This window comes from Engystomops pustulosus, chromosome 2 (genome assembly GCF_040894005.1).
Source record: "Engystomops pustulosus chromosome 2, aEngPut4.maternal, whole genome shotgun sequence".
Lineage (NCBI taxonomy): Eukaryota > Metazoa > Chordata > Amphibia > Anura > Leptodactylidae > Engystomops > Engystomops pustulosus.
Window position 1 is genome coordinate 260224269 of NC_092412.1, and position 21888 is coordinate 260246156.

The following is a 21888-nucleotide window of genomic DNA, read 5'->3' on the forward strand; positions in this document are numbered from 1 at the left end:
GGACACAGAGGGACAGGTGACAGGAGGGGACACAGAGGGACAGGTGACAGGGTGGATGGAGGGGACACAGAGGGACAGGTGACAGGAGGGGACACAGAGGGACAGGTGACAGGACAGGAGGAGACACAGAGGGACAGGAGGGGACACAGATGGACAGGTGACAGGAGGGGACACAGAGGGACAGGTGACAGGAGGGGACACAGAGGCACAGGTGACAGGAGGAGACACAGAGGGACAGGTGACAGGACAGGAGGAGACACAGAGGGACAGGTGACAGGAGGGGACACAGAGGGACAGGTGACAGGAGGAGACACAGAGGGACAGGTGACAGGAGGGGACACAGAGGGACAGGTGACAGGAGGAGACACAGAGGGACAGGTGACAGGAGGGGACACAGGGGGACAGGTGACAGGACAGGAGGGGACACAGAGGGACAGGTGACAGGAGGGGACACAGAGGGACAGGTGACAGGAGGGGACACAGAGGGACAGGTGACAGGAGGAGACACAGAGGGACAGGTGACAGGAGGAGAGACAGAGGGACAGGTGACAGGAGGAGACACAGAGGGACAGGTGACAGGAGGAGACACCTAGGGACAGGTGACAGGAGAGGAGACACAGAGGGACAGGTGACAGGAGAGGAGACAGAGGGACAGGTGACAGGACAGGAGGGGGTACAGAGGGACAGGTGACAGGAGGGGACACAGAGGGACAGGTGACAGGAGGAGACACAGAGGGACAGGTGACAGGAGGGGACACAGAGGGACAGGTGACAGGAGGAGACACAGAGGGACAGGTGACAGGAGGGGACACAGAGGGACAGGTGACAGGACAGGAGGAGACACAGAGGGACAGGTGACAGGACAGGAGGAGACACAGAGGGACAGGAGGGGACACAGATGGACAGGTGACAGGAGGGGACACAGAGGGACAGGTGACAGGAGGAGACACAGAGGGACAGGTGACAGGAGGAGACACAGAGGGACAGGTGACAGGACAGGAGGAGACACAGAGGGACAGGTGACAGGAGGGGACACAGAGGGACAGGTGACAGGAGGAGACACAGAGGGACAGGTGACAGGAGGGGACACAGAGGGACAGGTGACAGGAGGAGACACAGAGGGACAGGTGACAGGAGGGGACACAGAGGGACAGGTGACAGGACAGGAGGGGACACAGAGGGACAGGTGACAGGAGGAGACACGGAGGGACAGGTGACAGGAGGAGACACAGAGGGACAGGTGACAGGAGGGGACACAGAGGGACAGGTGACAGGAGGGGACACAGAGGGACAGGTGACAGGAGGGGACACAGAGGGACAGGTGACAGGAGGAGACACAGAGGGACAGGTGACAGGAGGTGACACAGAGGGACAGGTGACAGGAGGGGACACAGAGGGACAGGTGACAGGAGGGGACACAGAGGGACAGGGGCAGGACAGGAAGAGACACAGAGGGACAGGTGACAGGAGGGGACACAGAGGGACAGGTGACAGGAGAGGACACAGAGGGACAGGTGACAGGAGGGGACACAGAGGGACAGGTGACAGGAGAGGACACAGAGGGACAGGTGACAGGAGAGGACACAGAGGGACAGGTGACAGGAGGGGACACAGAGGGACAGGTGACAGGAGGGGACACAGAGAGACGGGTGACAGGAGGAGACACAGAGGGACAGGTGACAGGAGGGGACACAGAGGGACAGGTGACAGGAGGGGACACAGAGGGACAGGTGACAGGAGGGGACACAGAGGGACAGGTGACAGGAGGGGACACAGAGGGACAGGTGACAGGAGAGGACACAGAGGGACAGGTGACAGGAGGGGACACAGAGGGACAGGTGACAGGAGGAGACACAGAGGGACAGGTGACAGGAGGAGACACAGAGGGACAGGTGACAGGAGGGGACACAGAGGGACAGCTGACAGGAGGGGACACAGAGGGACAGGTGACAGGAGGAGACACAGAGGGACAGGTGACAGGAGGAGACACAAAGGGACAGGTGACAGGAGGGGACACAGAGGGACAGGTGACAGGAGGGGACACAGAGGGACAGGTGACAGGAGAGGACACAGAGGGACAGGTGACAGGAGGGGACACAGAGGGACAGGTGACAGGAGGGGACACAGAGAGACGGGTGACAGGAGGAGACACAGAGGGACAGGTGACAGGAGGGGACACAGAGGGAAAGGTGACAGGAGAGGAGACAGAGGGACAGGTGACAGGAGGGGACACAGAGGGACAGGTGACAGGAGGAGACACAGAGGGACAGGTGACAGGAGGGGACACAGAGGGACAGGTGACAGGAGGGGACACAGAGGGACAGGTGACAGGAGGGGACACAGAGGGACAGGTGACAGGAGGGGACACAGAGGGACAGGTGGCAGGGGGGGACACAGAGGGACAGGTGACAGGAGGGGACACAGAGGGACAGGTGACAGGAGGGGGCACAGGGGGACAGGTGACAGGAGGAGACACAGAGGGACAGGTGACAGGAGGAGACACAGAGGGACAGGTGACAGGAGGGGACACAGAGGGACAGGTGACAGGAGGAGACACAGAGGGACAGGTGACAGGAGGGGACACAGAGGGACAGGTGACAGGAGAGGACACAGAGGGACAGGTGACAGGAGGGAACACAGAGGGACAGGTGACAGGACAGGAGGGGACACAGTGGGACAGGTGACAGGAGGGGACACAGAGGGACAGGTGACAGGGTGGATGGAGGGGACACAGAGGGACAGGTGACAGGAGGAGACACAGAGGGACAGGTGACAGGAGGGGACACAGAGGGACAGGTGACAGGACAGGAGGGGACACAGAGGGACAGGTGACAGGAGGGGACACAGAGGGACAGGTGACAGGAGGGGACACAGAGGGACAGGTGACAGGAGGAGACACAGAGGGACAGGTGACAGGAGGAGACACAGAGGGACAGGTGACAGGAGGGGACACAGAGGGACAGGTGACAGGAGGGGACACAGAGGGACCGGTGAAAGGAGGGGACACAGAGGGACCGGTGAAAGGAGGGGACACAGAGGGACAGGTGACAGGACAGGAGGAGACACAGAGGGACAGGTGACAGGAGAGGACACAGAGGGACAGGTGACAGGAGGGAACACAGAGGGACAGGTGACAGGACAGGAGGGGACACAGTGGGACAGGTGACAGGAGGGGACACAGAGGGACAGGTGACAGGGTGGATGGAGGGGACACAGAGGGACAGGTGACAGGAGGAGACACAGAGGGACAGGTGACAGGAGGGGACACAGAGGGACAGGTGACAGGACAGGAGGGGACACAGAGGGACAGGTGACAGGAGGGGACACAGAGGGACAGGTGACAGGAGGAGACACAGAGGGACAGGTGACAGGAGGAGACACAGAGGGACAGGTGACAGGAGGGGACACAGAGGGACAGGTGACAGGAGGAGACACAGAGGGACAGGTGACAGGAGGGGACACAGAGGGACCGGTGAAAGGAGGGGACACAGAGGGACAGGTGACAGGACAGGAGGAGACACAGAGGGACAGGTGACAGGAGGGGACACAGAGGGACAGGTGACCGGAGGAGACACAGAGGGACAGGTGACAGGACAGGAGGGGACACAGAGGGACAGGTGACAGGAGGGGACACAGAGGAACAGGTGACAGGAGAGGAGACAGAGGGACAGGTGACAGGAGGGGACACAGAGGGACAGGTGACAGGACAGGAGGGGACACAGAGGGACAGGTGACAGGAGAGGAGACAGAGGGACAGGTGACAGGAGGGGACACAGAGGGACAGGTGACAGGAGGGGACACAGAGGGACAGGTGACAGGAGGGGACACAGAGGGACAGGTGACAGGAGGGGACACAGAGGGACAGGTGACAGGAGGAGACACAGAGGGACAGGTGACAGGAGGAGACACAGAGGGACAGGTGACAGGAGGGGACACAGAGGGACAGATGACCGGAGGAGACCTCGAGGGACAGGTGACAGAAGGGGACACAGAGGGACAGGTGACAGGAGGAGACACAGAGGGACAGGTGACAGGAGGAGACACAGAGGGACAGGTGACAGGAGGGGACACAGAGGGACAGGTGACAGGAGGAGACACAGAGGGACAGGTGACAGGAGGAGACACAGAGGGACAGGTGACAGGAGGAGACACAGAGGGACAGGTGACAGGAGGAGACACAGAGGGACAGGTGACAGGACAGGAGGGGACACAGAGGGACAGGTGACAGGAGGGGACACAGAGGGACAGGTGACAGGACAGGAGGGGACACAGGGGGACAGGACAGGAGGAGACACAGAGGGACAGGTGACAGGAGGGGACACAGAGGGACAGGTGACAGGAGGGGACACAGAGGGACAGGTGACAGGAGGGGACACAGAGGGACAGGAGGGGACACAGAGGGACAGGTGATGGGATAGGAGGAGACACGGAGGGACAGGTGACAGGACAGGAGGGGACACAGTGGGACAGGTGACAGGAGGGGACACAGAGGGACAGGTGACAGGGTGGATGGAGGGGACACAGAGGGACAGGTGACAGGAGGAGACACAGAGGGACAGGTGACAGGAGGGGACACAGAGGGACAGGTGACAGGACAGGAGGGGACACAGAGGGACAGGTGACAGGAGGGGACACAGAGGGACAGGTGACAGGGTGGATGGAGGGGACACAGAGGGACAGGTGACAGGAGGAGACACAGAGGGACAGGTGACAGGAGGGGACACAGAGGGACCGGTGACAGGAGGGGACACAGAGGGACAGGTGACAGGACAGGAGGGGACACAGAGGGACAGGTGACAGGAGGAGACACAGAGGGACAGGTGACAGGACAGGAGGGGACACAGAGGGACAGGTGACAGGAGGGGACACAGAGGAACAGGTGACAGGAGAGGAGACAGAGGGACAGGTGACAGGAGGGGACACAGAGGGACAGGTGACAGGACAGGAGGGGACACAGAGGGACAGGTGACAGGAGAGGAGACAGAGGGACAGGTGACAGGAGGGGACACAGAGGGACAGGTGACAGGAGGGGACACAGAGGGACAGGTGACAGGAGGAGACACAGAGGGACAGGTGACAGGAGGAGACACAGAGGGACAGGTGACAGGAGGAGACACAGAGGGACAGGTGACCGGAGGAGACCTCGAGGGACAGGTGACAGAAGGGGACACAGAGGGACAGGTGACAGGAGGAGACACAGAGGGACAGGTGACAGGACAGGAGGAGACACAGAGGGACAGGTGACAGGAGGAGACACAGAGGGACAGGTGACAGGAGGGGACACAGAGGGACAGGTGACAGGAGGAGACACAGAGGGACAGGTGACAGGAGGAGACACAGAGGGACAGGTGACAGGAGGAGACACAGAGGGACAGGTGACAGGAGGGGACACAGAGGGACAGGTGACAGGACAGGAGGGGACACAGAGGGACAGGTGACAGGAGGAGACACAGAGGGACAGGTGACAGGACAGGAGGAGACACAGAGGGACAGGTGACAGAAGGGGACACAGAGGGACAGGTGACAGGAGGAGACACAGAGGGACAGGTGACAGGAGGGGACACAGAGGGACAGGTGACAGGAGGGGACACAGAGGGACAGGTGACAGGAGGAGACACAGAGGGACAGGTGACAGGAGGGGACACAGAGGGACAGGTGACAGGAGGAGACACAGAGGGACAGGTGACAGGAGGGGACACAGAGGGACAGGTGACAGGAGGGGACACAGAGGGACAGGTGACAGGAGAGGACACAGAGGGACAGGTGACAGGAGGGGACACAGAGGGACAGGTGACAGGAGAGGACACAGAGGGACAGGTGACAGGAGGGGACACAGAGGGACAGGTGACAGGAGGAGACACAGAGGGACAGGTGACAGGAGGAGACACAGAGGGACAGGTGACAGGAGGAGACACAGAGAGACGGGTGACAGGAGGAGACACAGAGGGACAGGTGACAGGAGGGGACACAGAGGGACAGGTGACAGGAGGGGACACAGAGGGACAAGTGACAGGAGGGGACACAGAGGGACAGGTGACAGGACAGGAGGAGACACAGAGGGACAGGTGACAGGAGAGGAGGCAGAGGGACAGGTGACAGGAGGGGACACAGAGGGACAGGTGACAGGAGAGGAGACAGAGGGACAGGTGACAGGAGGGGACACAGAGGGACAGGTGATAGGAGGGGATACAGAGGGACAGGTGACAGGAGGGGACACAGAGGGACAGGTGACAGGGTGGATGGAGGGGACACAGAGGGACAGGTGACAGGAGGAGACACAGAGGGACAGCTGACAGGAGGAGACACAGAGGGACAGGTGACAGGAGGAGACACAGAGGGACAGGTGACAGGAGGGGACACAGAGGGACAGGTGACAGGAGGGGACACAGAGGGACAGGTGACAGGAGGGGACACAGAGGGACAGGTGACAGGAGGGGACACAGAGGGACAGGTGACAGGAGGGGACACAGAGAGACAGGTGACAGGAGGAGACACAGAGGGACAGGTGACAGGAGGAGACACAGAGGGACAGGTGACAGGAGGAGACACAGAGGGACAGGTGACAGGAGAGGAGACAGAGGGACAGGTGACAGGAGGGGACACAGAGGGACAGGTGACAGGAGGAGAGACAGAGGGACAGGTGACAGGAGGGGACACAGAGGGACAGGTGACAGGAGGGGACACAGAGGGACAGGTGACAGGAGAGGAGACAGAGGGACAGGTGACAGGAGGGGACACAGAGGGACAGGTGACAGGAGGGGATACAGAGGGACAGGTGACAGGAGGGGACACAGAGGGACAGGTGACAGGGTGGATGGAGGAGACACAGAGGGACAGGTGACAGGAGGAGACACAGAGGGACAGGTGACAGGAGGAGACACAGAGGGACAGGTGACAGGAGGGGACACAGAGGGACAGGTGACAGGAGGGGACACAGAGGGACAGGTGACAGGAGGGGACACAGAGGGACAGGTGACAGGAGGAGACACAGAGGGACAGGTGACAGGAGAGGAGACAGAGGGACAGGTGACAGGAGGGGACACAGAGGGACAGGTGACAGGAGGGGACACAGAGGGACGGGTGACAGGAGGAGACACAGAGGGACAGGTGACAGGAGGGGACACAGAGGGACAGGTGACAGGAGGAGACACAGAGGGACAGGTGACAGGAGGAGACACAGAGGGACAGGTGACAGGAGGGGACACAGGGGGACAGTTGACAGGAGGAGACACAGGGGGACAGGTGACAGGACAGGAGGGGACACAGAGGGACAGGTGACAGGACAGGAGGGGACACAGAGGGACAGGTGACAGGAGGAGACACAGAGGGACAGGTGACAGGAGGAGACACAGAGGGACAGGTGACAGGAGGAGACACAGAGGGAGAGGTGACAGGAGGGGACACAGAGGGACAGGTGACAGGGTGGATGGAGGGGACACAGAGGGACAGGTGACAGGAGGGGACACAGAGGGACGGGTGACAGGAGGAGACACAGAGGGACAGGTGACAGGAGGGGACACAGAGGGACAGGTGACAGGAGGGGACACAGAGGGACGGGTGACAGGAGGGGACACAGAGGGACAGGTGACAGGAGGGGACACAGAGGGACGGGTGACAGGAGGGGACACAGAGGGACAGGTGACAGGAGGGGACACAGAGGGACGGGTGACAGGAGGGGAGACAGAGGGACGGGTGACGGGACTCAACAGGTGACGACAGACTACGGTCCAGCGCTGGAGGTCACTTACCTTCACAAAATAGTTTATTCCAGCGACAACTTGAGTTTTGTAGCTGACAACGTAAAATATACTGGTATTAACCTTGGATTGTTCCATAAACTGGGCTTTTACCTAACAAAACAAAAGAAAGGGAGATCTGCTGTAGGTGAAACTTTATAACTTTTTCTTTATTGATGATTGTTTTTCTTTGTGATGAAGATCGATCTTATTTGAAGTCAATTTTGTTCCAAAATTGATGAGCACAGAACCTGGAAGATGTATTTAAGAAGTCAGAGGCCCCTTATAAATCTCCCAGGCAGTTGAGCCTTTTGCTGCAGGCAGCATCATCTGCAGCAAATTAGGGGACAGCATTAGGGGCGCAGTCACCTTCTACAAAGCAGGACCTGACAATTACAAATATTGTCTTGTCACACCCAATGTCATCATGTGAAATAACTGCGAATGTGGAGGGGGGGGGGGTGCAATTCCATAGCTGGAGGCAGCAGAGAGTTTAGGTTCACCCCTGCCCCCCGCTCCAGCTCTCTACTACTCAGAGGAGCAGCTCAGAGGCAGGTAAGTAAGACAGACCGGGAGCTTTTCCGAGGGATCAAATACTGAACCGTATGAAAGGTTATTACATAAGATGAGACTGGAACCAGGGGAACATAAGTATCAGAAAGGGAATTGTGCCACAACATGGTGATGCAGGGACTATACATTTGGTATCACGGTGAACACACTAAACCCAAGTATGAAAGAGATGAGATGTCGTTTGGATAAAAACAAAACCCATAATTCTTGTCAAGGTGACAGTAAGTGACATTTTCTAACAACTTCCCAGTACATGGCAGAGAATATTACAAAGTGTCTTCAGGATAAAGTCCTCATACAACTCTGTGAAATGTAAAAGGACTACATTCAGCACTGATGGAGTGTTGTGCAACACATTAATGATTTGGGTGTCATACTCTATATTTATGAGGGGGCGCTGCTGTGGTGCATAATATTTAATTAGGGGGTGGCTGTTGTACATATTAGTTGGTGGTAATGTGGATACATTATACATTATTAGGTATTTGTACTCCTATACTGTAAGTGACTGTGATATTTTTAGGGGTGAAGTGTGGAGATATGTTGCAAGGACCCAAAAACACCTGAATGGAAAATTGTGCAGTGATAAGTTATGTCTAGGAGAAGCCACCAAGAGGTTTTATACCTGATGGAAAAGAATTGTCTCTGGCCAAGGCGAAGAATAGGATGGGCCAGGTCAGCAAAGAGAATCCGCAGCGGAACTCTAAGGCTACAGTCACACGATGTATGCCCGGTGTACCGTAGTACGGCAGACATACATTGGCGCTGCGGAGAGGAGCAGGGAATGAGCGCAGCTCACCCCCGCCCCTCTGCACAGGAATATACAGCGCACGGCGCCGTATTACGTAGGAAGATAGGACATGTCTTATCTTTCTATGGGCAATGGAGCGGTAAGGTGCTACACGTGTGCTGCACCATACTGCTCCCGTACGGTGCCATGAGGCCATAGAAGTGTATAGAGGATGGGTATACGCTGTATATATATGTCGGATGTATATACGCCCCCCATATGTTCATGTGAATGTAGCATAGTGATATTGATCTCTGCCGGTTGCAGCCCCAGTGTGCGATGTGTGTGATGCACATTATATGTGTGTACAGTATATGTGTAGCATATATACAGGTTTAGGTAATGTTATTACGTGTAGATAGATGATTGGACAGCAGAGACATATTTCAAGTGATCTCAGCCTGTAACCAAGAGGGTAACACCTAAATCAGAGACGTATCACCAGCCTCATAGACAGGATTCTCTACTGTAAGAGCAGAGGCAGGAGAATGTGATGGCTGATACATGGCACAGGGTCAGGAGGAAGGTGTGGTGCTGAAACGGGGATTTACACCTCCATAGAGGATAAGGGGATTGTTTCACATGGGGGGGGGGGGGGGGGGGTCTTATGGTTTTTTTGCCATTGGTTCTGTATCAGTAGAGGATGATAGGTTGTACTGGATAGATCTACATAAGATAAACAGCACAATGTGCTACACACACAACAGAGAAGATACAACGTAACACTGTAGACACAGCATCAGTGACACGGGGGACACAGTCATGTAATGTTACTTACTGAGTCACAGATATCTTGTACTTCCTTGTCCCGGGGCTTTTCTGGACTCTGTCCTCCAGGAAGCTGTCCATAGGTGCGATGCTCTGCAATGATAGCAAGAAGAAATAATAGAGCAAAGTGAGCCCCGGCCATAGTGAGTGCTAGCTCTGCAGCCTATACACAGGGCTGTATCCACCTGCTTATATATCCCTGGACTGTACCACTGCTGAGTGGGAGGGGGGTCTGATCTCTCTGCACACATTCCTTTCTGTGGGGAATTCTTGCTTTCCTCTGTGTCTGTGTGATATATGTTATATATGTGGCAGACCAGTTCAGGATGTAACCCAATAGTAGACCCCAAGGGTCCAGCAGAAGACCCACCAATGGTGCCTTGGGGTTTATGGAGTTGAAGTCCCAGTAAAATGATGATCATCTCACAAATCAACTCCAGGCACCGCAATGGGCACGGATCTCATGCCACCAAATGTAAATCTGTCTATGAGGTTTTATTTATAATAAACAATGGTTTTTTTTTTTTTTTTTGTTATAGTGCCCCCTCCTTATGGGTCTCTCTTCTTACTAGCCCTTACACATGATAAAGCAAGTGCAAAAAACATGTTGGGGGGTCGTTATAAAATATTTCCCCCAATATCCACAATCTAATTCCAATGTATATTTGTTGACATCAAGCAGGAAGTATCATCAGTGATAGGGCTATACAGGGGCTATACAGGGGCTATACAGGGGCTATACAGGGGCTATACAGGGGCTGTACAGGGGCTATACAGGGGCTATACAGGGGCTGTACAGGGGCTATACAGGGGCTATACAGGGGCTATACAGGGGCTGTACAGGGGCTATACAGGGGCTATACAGGGGCTGTACAGGGTCTATACGGGGGCTATACAGGGTCTATACAGGGGCTATACAGGGGCTGTACAGGGGCTATACAGGGGCTATACAGGGTCTATACAGGGGCTATACAGGGGCTGTACAGGGGCTATACAGGGGCTATACAGGGGCTATACATGGGCTATACAGGGGCTATACAGAGGCTATACAGGGGCTATACAGGGGCTATACAGGGGCTGTACAGGGGCTATACAGGGGCTATACAGGGGCTGTACAGGGTCTATACAGGGGCTATACAGGGTCTATACAGGGGCTATACAGGGGCTATACAGAGGCTATACAGGGGCTGTACAGGGGCTATACAGGGTCTATACAGGGGCTATACAGGGGCTGTACAGGGGCTATACAGGGGCTATACAGGGGCTATACATGGGCTATACAGGGGCTATACATGGGCTATACAGGGGCTATACAGGGGCTATACAGGGGCTATACATGGGCTATACAGGGGCTATACAGGGGCTATACAGGGGCTGTACAGGGGCTATACAGGGGCTATACATGGGCTATACAGGGGCTATACATGGGCTATACATGGGCTATACAGGGGCTATACAGGGGATATACAGGGGCTGTACAGGGGCTATACAGGGGCTATACAGGGGCTATACAGGGGCTATACAGAGGCTATACAGGGGCTGTACAGGGGCTATACAGGGGCTATACAGGGGCTATACAGAGGCTATACAGGGGCTATACAGAGGCTATACAGGGGCTATACAGAGGCTATACAGGGGATGTACAGGGGCTATACAGGGGCTGTACAGGGGCTATACAGGGGCTATACAGGGGCTATACAGGGGCTATACAGAGGCTATACAGGGGCTATACAGAGGCTATAAAGGGGCTATACAGAGGCTATACAGGGGATGTACAGGGGCTTTACAGGGGCTATACATGGGCTATACAGGGGCTATACAGGGGCTATACAGAGGCTATACAGGGGCTATACAGGGGCTATACAGGGGATATACAGGGGCTGTACAGGGGCTATACAGGGGCTATACAGGGGCTATACAGGGACTATACAGGGACTATACAGGGGCTTTACAGGGGCTATACAGGGGCTATACAGAGGCTATACAGAGGCTATACAGAGGCTATACAGGGGATATACAGAGGCTATACAGAGGCTATACAGAGGCTATACAGGGGCTATACAGAGGCTATACAGAGGCTATACAGGGGATATACAGGGGCTATACAGGGGCTATACAGGGACTATACAGGGGCTTTACAGGGGCTATACAGGGGCTATACAGAGGCTATACAGAGGCTATACAGGGGATATACAGAGGCTATACAGAGGCTATACAGAGGCTATACAGAGGCTATACAGGGGCTATACAGAGGCTATACAGAGGCTATACAGGGGATATACAGGGGCTGTACAGGGGCTATACAGGGGCTATACAGGGGCTATACATGGGCTATACATGGGCTATACAGAGGCTATACAGGGGCTATACAGGGGCTATACAGGGGCTAAACAGGGGCTATACAGGGGCTATACAGAGGCTATACAGGGGCTATACAGGGGCTATACAGGGGCTAAACAGGGGCTATACAGGGGATATACAGGGGCTGTACAGGGGCTATACAGGGGCTATACATGGGCTATACAGGGGCTAAACAGAGGCTATACAGGGGCTATACAGGAGCTATACAGGGGCTGTACAGGGGCTATACAGGAGCTATACAGTGGCTGTACAGGGGCTATACAGAGGCTATACAGGGGCTATACAGGGGATATACAGGGGCTGTACAGGGGCTATACAGGGGCTATACAGGGGCTATACAGGGGATATACAGGGGCTATACAGGGGCTATACAGGGGCTATACAGGGGCTATACAGGGGCTATACAGAGGCTATACAGGGGCTGTACAGGGGCTATACAGGGGCTATACAGGGGCTATACAGAGGCTATACAGGGGCTATACAGAGGCTATACAGGGGCTATACAGAGGCTATACAGGGGATGTACAGGGGCTATACAGGGGCTGTACAGGGGCTATACAGGGGCTATACAGGGGCTATACAGGGGCTATACAGAGGCTATACAGGGGCTATACAGAGGCTATAAAGGGGCTATACAGAGGCTATACAGGGGATGTACAGGGGCTTTACAGGGGCTATACATGGGCTATACAGGGGCTATACAGGGGCTATACAGAGGCTATACAGGGGCTATACAGGGGCTATACAGGGGATATACAGGGGCTGTACAGGGGCTATACAGGGGCTATACAGGGGCTATACAGGGACTATACAGGGACTATACAGGGGCTTTACAGGGGCTATACAGGGGCTATACAGAGGCTATACAGAGGCTATACAGAGGCTATACAGGGGATATACAGAGGCTATACAGAGGCTATACAGAGGCTATACAGGGGCTATACAGAGGCTATACAGAGGCTATACAGGGGATATACAGGGGCTATACAGGGGCTATACAGGGACTATACAGGGGCTTTACAGGGGCTATACAGGGGCTATACAGAGGCTATACAGAGGCTATACAGGGGATATACAGAGGCTATACAGAGGCTATACAGAGGCTATACAGAGGCTATACAGGGGCTATACAGAGGCTATACAGAGGCTATACAGGGGATATACAGGGGCTGTACAGGGGCTATACAGGGGCTATACAGGGGCTATACATGGGCTATACATGGGCTATACAGAGGCTATACAGGGGCTATACAGGGGCTATACAGGGGCTAAACAGGGGCTATACAGGGGCTATACAGAGGCTATACAGGGGCTATACAGGGGCTATACAGGGGCTAAACAGGGGCTATACAGGGGATATACAGGGGCTGTACAGGGGCTATACAGGGGCTATACATGGGCTATACAGGGGCTAAACAGAGGCTATACAGGGGCTATACAGGAGCTATACAGGGGCTGTACAGGGGCTATACAGGAGCTATACAGTGGCTGTACAGGGGCTATACAGAGGCTATACAGGGGCTATACAGGGGATATACAGGGGCTGTACAGGGGCTATACAGGGGCTATACAGGGGCTATACAGGGGATATACAGGGGCTATACAGGGGCTATACAGGGGCTATACAGGGGCTATACAGGAGCTATACAGGGGATATACAGGGGATATACAGGGGATATACAGGGGCTGTACAGGGGCTATACAGGGGATATACAGGGGCTATACAGGGGCTATACAGGGGCTATGCAGGGGATATACAGGGGATATACAGGGACTATTCATGGACTATACAGGGGATATACAGGGACTATTCATGGGCTATACAGGGGATATACAGGGTCTATACAGGGGCTATACAGGGGCTATACAGGAGCTGTACAGGGACTATACAGGGGCTATACAGGGGCTATACAGGGCTATACAGGGACTATACAGGGGCTATACAGGGCTATACAGGGGCTATATAGGGGCTATACAGGAGCTGTACAGGGACTATACAGGGGCTATACAGGGGCTATACAGGGACTATACAGGGGCTATACAGGGGCTATACAGGGCTATACAGGGACTATACAGGGCTATCGAGGGGCTATACAGGGTCTATTCGGCTATGATGACACAGTAACTATAGGGAATGCTCATCATCCCCTGCACTTATCTACCAGAGTGGCGAGGACATATATAACTATACTAATAATCTAGAGCTACTGATATCATCTGCCGGGGCTCACACTGACCTAGAATAGAACATTGTGGAGTTTTCTTGTTTGAGCACCAACTCACTCACATTTTTTAATTTTTTTTTTAAGAAATAGAGCCTGTGGCCATTCTTATTTCCTCCCCACTAGTCCCCCCCCCATCTCCTCTCCCATTACCGTAAAGGTTATGAAGTGTCTCATTTTACCACCACAATTATTATTACCATCACTTCCTGGTGTTATCATTCATGGGACCTACTTTTTTGCTCATAAGACACTTATCCCAACGGAACTACATTCATCTTTCCTTTGGGTCTGTTAGACTCTTACTCATGGATGTAGCCACCTCTGTAGCTGTTACAGTATCTTCTCTGGTGTTGGGGGAAGAGGTGGCAGTCAGTTCTTTATAATGATGGGTAATTCCAGGAGGTAACACAATACTAGACCCCGGAGGTCCAGCAGAAGACCCCCCAATGCTGCAGCCACTTGTCTCCTCCATTGGGGTTTATGGAGTTGAAGTCCCAGTAAAATGATGATCATCTCACAAATCAGTCCCAGGCACCGCAATGGGCACGGATCTCATCCCACCAAATGTAAATCTGTCTATGAGGGTTTTTTTTTAATAATTAACAACATTTTTTTGTTATCTTCCCCCCTCTTTATGGGTCTTGCTCCTTATTAGCCCTTACACCGGATAAAGCCAGTGGGTCTCACAAAAACATCTTCACTAGAAGTTTCACCACTGATAGGGCTATACAGGGGCTACACAGGGGCTGTACAGGGACTATACAGGGGCTGTACAGGGACTATAGCGGGGATGTACAGGGACTATACGAGGGCTATACAGGGGCTATACAGGGGCTATACAGGGGCTATACAGGGGCTACACAGGGGCTATACAGGGGCTGTACAGGGGCTACACAGGGGCTATACAGAGGCTATACAGGGGCTACACAGGGGCTGTACAGGGACTATAGCGGGGATGAACAGAGGCTATACAGGGGCTATACAGGGGCTATACAGAGGCTATACAGGGGCTGTACAGGGACTATAAAGGGGATGTACAGGGACTATACAGGGGCTATACAGGGGCTATACAGGGGCTACACAGGGGCTATACAGGGGCTATCAGGGGCTATACATGGGCTATACAGGTACTGTACAGGGGCTATACAGGGACTATACATGGGCTATACAGGGACTGTACAGGGGCTATACGGGGGCTATGCAGGGGCTATACAGGGGCTATACAGGGGCTATACATGGGCTATACAGGGGCTGTACAGGGGCTACACAGGGGCTATACAGAGGCTATACAGGGGCTATACAGGGGCTATACAGGGGCTACACAGGGGCTACACAGGGGCTGTACAGGGACTATAGCGGGGATGAACAGAGGCTATACAGAGGCTATACAGGGGCTATACAGAGGCTATACAGGGGCTGAACAGGGACTATACAGGGGCTATACAGGGGCTACACAGGGGCTATCAGGGGCTATACATGGGCTATACAGGTACTGTACAGGGGCTATACAGGGACTATACATGGGCTATACAGGGACTGTACAGGGGCTATACGGGGGCTATGCAGGGGCTATACAGGGGCTATACAGGGGCTATACATAGGCTATACAGGGACTGTACAGGGGCTATACAGGGACTATACATGGGCTATACAGGGACTGTACAGGGGCTATACAGGGGCTATACATGGGCTATACATAGGCTATACAGGGACTGTACAGGGGCTATACAGGGACTATACATGGGCTATACAGGGACTGTACAGGGGCTATACAGGGGTTATACAGGGGCTATACAGGGGCTATACAGGGGCTATACAGGGTCTATGTGGGTTCCTCCGCAGCAGCTTCTCTCCCCGCTATGTGCAGCTCTGGAGCAGGTACAATGACCTCATCTATTCCATAGAGCAGATGTTCAGCATCTCATGTAGCTCCTGAGAACCTGCTCTCCCGGTCACCGTCATCCTGTGATTTGTGGGTTTTCTTCAATGTCTTAAGCTTGTTATGGGCGGAATATCTTCCTCATAGCTGCCAGACACATCATCCCCCTGATGTGGAGAGTAGATAGAGCCCCGAGCCTGTGGCCATTCTTATTTCCTCCCCACTAGTCCCCCCCCCATCTCCTCTCCCATTACCGTAAAGGTTATGAAGTGTCTCATTTTACCACCACAATTATTATTACCATCACTTCCTGGTGTTATCATTCATGGGACCTACTTTTTTGCTCATAAGACACTTATCCCACCGGAACTACATTCATCTTTCTTTTGGGACCATAAGACTCTTACTCATGGATGTAACCACCTCTGTAGCTGTTACAGTATCTTCTCTGGTGTCGGGGGAAGAGGTGGCAGTCAGTTCTTTATAATGATGGGTAATTCCAGGAGGTAACCCAATACTAGACCCCGGAGGTCCAGCAGAAGACCCCCCAATGCTGCAGCCACTTGTCTCCTCCATAGGGGTTTATGGAGTTGAAGTCCCAGTAAAATGATGATCATCTCACAAATCAGTCCCAGGCACCGCAATGGGCACGGATCTCATCCCACCAAATGTAAATCTGTCTATGAGGGTTTTTTTTTAATAATTAACAACATTTTTTTGTTATCTTCCCCCCTCTTTATGGGTCTTGCTCCTTATTAGCCCTTACACCGGATAAAGCCAGTGGGTCTCACAAAAACATCTTCACTAGAAGTTTCACCACTGATAGGGCTATACAGGGGCTACACAGGGGCTGTACAGGGACTATACAGGGGCTGTACAGGGACTATAGCGGGGATGTACAGGGACTATACGAGGGCTATACAGGGGCTATACAGGGGCTATACAGGGGCTATACAGGGGCTACACAGGGGCTATACAGGGGCTGTACAGGGGCTACACAGGGGCTATACAGAGGCTATACAGGGGCTACACAGGGGCTGTACAGGGACTATAGCGGGGATGAACAGAGGCTATACAGGGGCTATACAGGGGCTATACAGAGGCTATACAGGGGCTGTACAGGGACTATAAAGGGGATGTACAGGGACTATACAGGGGCTATACAGGGGCTATACAGGGGCTACACAGGGGCTATACAGGGGCTATCAGGGGCTATACATGGGCTATACAGGTACTGTACAGGGGCTATACAGGGACTATACATGGGCTATACAGGGACTGTACAGGGGCTATACGGGGGCTATGCAGGGGCTATACAGGGGCTATACAGGGGCTATACATGGGCTATACAGGGGCTGTACAGGGGCTACACAGGGGCTATACAGAGGCTATACAGGGGCTATACAGGGGCTATACAGGGGCTACACAGGGGCTACACAGGGGCTGTACAGGGACTATAGCGGGGATGAACAGAGGCTATACAGAGGCTATACAGGGGCTATACAGAGGCTATACAGGGGCTGAACAGGGACTATACAGGGGCTATACAGGGGCTACACAGGGGCTATCAGGGGCTATACATGGGCTATACAGGTACTGTACAGGGGCTATACAGGGACTATACATGGGCTATACAGGGACTGTACAGGGGCTATACGGGGGCTATGCAGGGGCTATACAGGGGCTATACAGGGGCTATACATAGGCTATACAGGGACTGTACAGGGGCTATACAGGGACTATACATGGGCTATACAGGGACTGTACAGGGGCTATACAGGGGCTATACATGGGCTATACATAGGCTATACAGGGACTGTACAGGGGCTATACAGGGACTATACATGGGCTATACAGGGACTGTACAGGGGCTATACAGGGGTTATACAGGGGCTATACAGGGGCTATACAGGGGCTATACAGGGTCTATGTGGGTTCCTCCGCAGCAGCTTCTCTCCCCGCTATGTGCAGCTCTGGAGCAGGTACAATGACCTCATCTATTCCATAGAGCAGATGTTCAGCATCTCATGTAGCTCCTGAGAACCTGCTCTCCCGGTCACCGTCATCCTGTGATTTGTGGGTTTTCTTCAATGTCTTAAGCTTGTTATGGGCGGAATATCTTCCTCATAGCTGCCAGACACATCATCCCCCTGATGTGGAGAGTAGATAGAGCCCCGAGCCTGTGGCCATTCTTATTTCCTCCCCACTAGTCCCCCCCCCATCTCCTCTCCCATTACCGTAAAGGTTATGAAGTGTCTCATTTTACCACCACAATTATTATTACCATCACTTCCTGGTGTTATCATTCATGGGACCTACTTTTTTGCTCATAAGACACTTATCCCACCGGAACTACATTCATCTTTCTTTTGGGACCATAAGACTCTTACTCATGGATGTAACCACCTCTGTAGCTGTTACAGTATCTTCTCTGGTGTCGGGGGAAGAGGTGGCAGTCAGTTCTTTATAATGATGGGTAATTCCAGGAGGTAACCCAATACTAGACCCCGGAGGTCCAGCAGAAGACCCCCCAATGCTGCAGCCACTTGTCTCCTCCATAGGGGTTTATGGAGTTGAAGTCCCAGTAAAATGATGATCATCTCACAAATCAGTCCCAGGCACCGCAATGGGCACGGATCTCATGCCACCAAATGTAAATCTGTCTATGAGGTTTTCTGTAATAATAAACAACATTTTCTTTTGTTATCTTCCCCCCTCCTTATGGGTCTTTCTCCATATTAGCCCTTACACGTGATAAAGCCAGTGGGTCTCACGAAAAACATCTTCACTAGAAGTTTTTTCCAGAATGAATAAAATCTACTTAATTCCAATGTATATTTGTTGAGATCAAACAGGAAGTGTCACCAGTGATAGGGCTATACAGGGGCTATACATAGACTATACAGGGGCTGTACAGGGGCTATACAGGGACTGTACAGGGGCTATACCTGGGCTATACAGGGGCTATAGAGGGACTATACAGGGGCATTACAGGGGCTATACAGGGGCTATACAGGGGCTATACATGGACTATACAGGGGCTGTACAGGGGCTATACAGGGAATGTACAGGGGCTATACCTGGGCTATACAGAGGCTATACCTGGGCTATACAGGGGCTATACAGGGACTATACAGGGGCTTTACAGGGGCTATACAGGGGCTATACAGGGGCTATACAGGGGCTATACAGGGGCTGTACAGGGGCTATACAGGGACTGTACAGGGGCTATACAGGGGCTATACAGGGGCTATACATGGACTATTCATGGGCTATACAGGGGCTATACAGAGGCTATAAAGGGGCTATACAGGGGCTATACAGGGACTATTCATGGGCTATACAGGGGCTGTACAGGGGCTATACAGGGGCTATACATGGGCTATACAGGGGCTATACAGGGACTGTACAGGGGCTATACAGGGGCTGTACAGGGGCTATACAGGGGCTATACAGAGACTATTCATGGGCTATACAGGGGCTATACAGGGGCTAAACAGAGGCTATAAAGGGGCTATACAGGGGCTATACAGGGGCTATACAGAGGCTATACAGGGGCTATACAGGGGCTATACAGGGACTATTCATGGGCTATACAGGGGCTATACAGGGGCTATACAGAGGCTATACAGGGGCTATACAGGGGCTATACAGAGGCTATACAGGGGCTATACAGGGGCTATACAGGGACTATTCATGGGCTATACAGGGGCTATACAGGGGCTGTACAGGGGCTATACAGGAGCTATACAGGGGCAAAACAGGGGCTATACAGGGGCTATACAGGGGCTGTACAGGGGCTATACAGGGACTGTACAGGGGCTATACAGGGGCTATACAGGGGCTATACAGGGACTATTCATGGGCTATACAGGGGCTATACAGAGGCTATAAAGGGGCTATACAGGGACTATTCATGGGCTATACAGGGGCTGTACAGGGGCTATACAGGGGCTATACATGGGCTATACAGGGGCTGTACAGGGGCTGTACAGGGGCTATACAGAGGCTATACAGGGGCTATACAGGGGCTATACAGAGGCTATACAGGGGCTATACAGGGGCTATACAGGGACTATTCATGGGCTATACAGGGGCTATACAGGGGCTGTACAGGGGCTATACAGGGGCTATACAGAGGCTATACAGGGGCTATACAGAGGCTATACAGGGACTGTACAGGGGCTATACAGGGGCTATACAGGGGCTATACAGAGGCTATACAGGGGCTATACATGGGCTATACAGGGGCTATACAGGGACTGTACAGGGGCTATATAGGGGCTGTACAGGGGCTATACAGGGCCTATACAGGGGCTATACAGGGACTATTCATGGGCTATACAGGGGCTATACAGGGGCTATACAGGGGCTATACACGGGCTATACAGAGGCTATACAGGGGCTATACAGGGGCTATACAGAGGCTATACAGGGGCTATAAAGGGGCTATACAGGGACTATTCATGGGCTCTACAGGGGCTATACAGGGGCTATGCATGGGCTATACAGAGGCTATACATGGGCTATACAGAGGCTATACAGGGGCTATACATGGGCTATACAGAGGCTATACAGGGGCTATACAGGGGCTATACAGGGGCTATACAGGGGCTATACAGAGGCTATACAGGGGCTATACAGGGGCTATACAGAGGCTATACAGGGGACTATTCATGGGCTATACAGGGGCTATACAGGGGCTATACATGGGCTATACAGAGGCTATACAGGGGCTATACAGGGGCTATACAGGGGCTATACAGAGGCTATACGGGGCTATACAGGGGCTATACAGAGGCTATACAGGGGACTATTCATGGGCTATACAGGGGCTGTACAGGGGCTATACCTGGGCTACACAGGGGCTATACAGGGGCTATACAGGGGCTATACAGGGGCTGTACAGGGGCTATACCTGGGCTATACAGGGGCTATACAGGGGCTGTACAGGGGCTATACAGGGGCTATGCATGAACTATACAGGGGCTATACAGGGGCTATACAGGGGCTATGCATGGGCTATACAGGGGCTGTACAGGGGCTATACAGGGGATATACAGGGGCTATACAGGGGCTATACAGGGGCTATACAGGGGCTATGCATGGGCTATACAGGGGCTGTACAGGGGCTATACAGGGGATATACAGGGGCTACACAGGGGCTATACAGGGGCTATACAGGGGCTATACAGGGGCTATACAGGGGATATACAGGGGCTATACAGGGGCTGTACAGGGGCTATACAGGGGCTATGCATGGGCTATACAGGGGCTATACAGGGGCTATACAGGGGCTATGCATGGGCTATACATGGGCTATACAGAGGCTATACAGGGGCTATACAGAAGCTATACAGGGGCTATACAGGGGCTATACAGAGGCTATGCAGGGGCTATACAGGGGCTATACAGAGGCTATACAGGGGACTATTCATGGGCTATACAGGGGCTATACAGGGGCTGTACAGGGGCTATACCTGGGCTACACAGGGGCTATACAAGGGCTATACAGGGGCTATACAGGGGCTATACCTGGGCTATACAGGGGCTATA

The 21888-nt window shown here is 53.6% G+C and overlaps 1 protein-coding gene across 2 annotated transcripts in view; it reads right to left on the reverse strand.

Annotated features, from left to right (window-relative positions):
- LOC140116826 (cystatin-A1-like) overlaps window positions 1-21888 on the reverse strand; it is an 83879-nt gene that overhangs the window by 25027 nt on the left and 36964 nt on the right. Inside the window, exons 1-2 of one of the 2 annotated variants that reach the window (XM_072133262.1) lie at window positions 9878-10018; window positions 7749-7850 (exon numbers count right to left, since the gene is read on the reverse strand). The exons of the other annotated variant lie outside the window; for it this stretch is intronic. Of the exons in view, the coding sequence (XP_071989363.1) occupies window positions 7749-7850; window positions 9878-10009 (234 nt within the window). The 5' untranslated portion in view covers window positions 10010-10018. Of the gene's footprint in view, window positions 1-7748; window positions 7851-9877; window positions 10019-21888 lie in introns of those variants that run through there. 2 annotated transcript variants of the gene reach the window in all.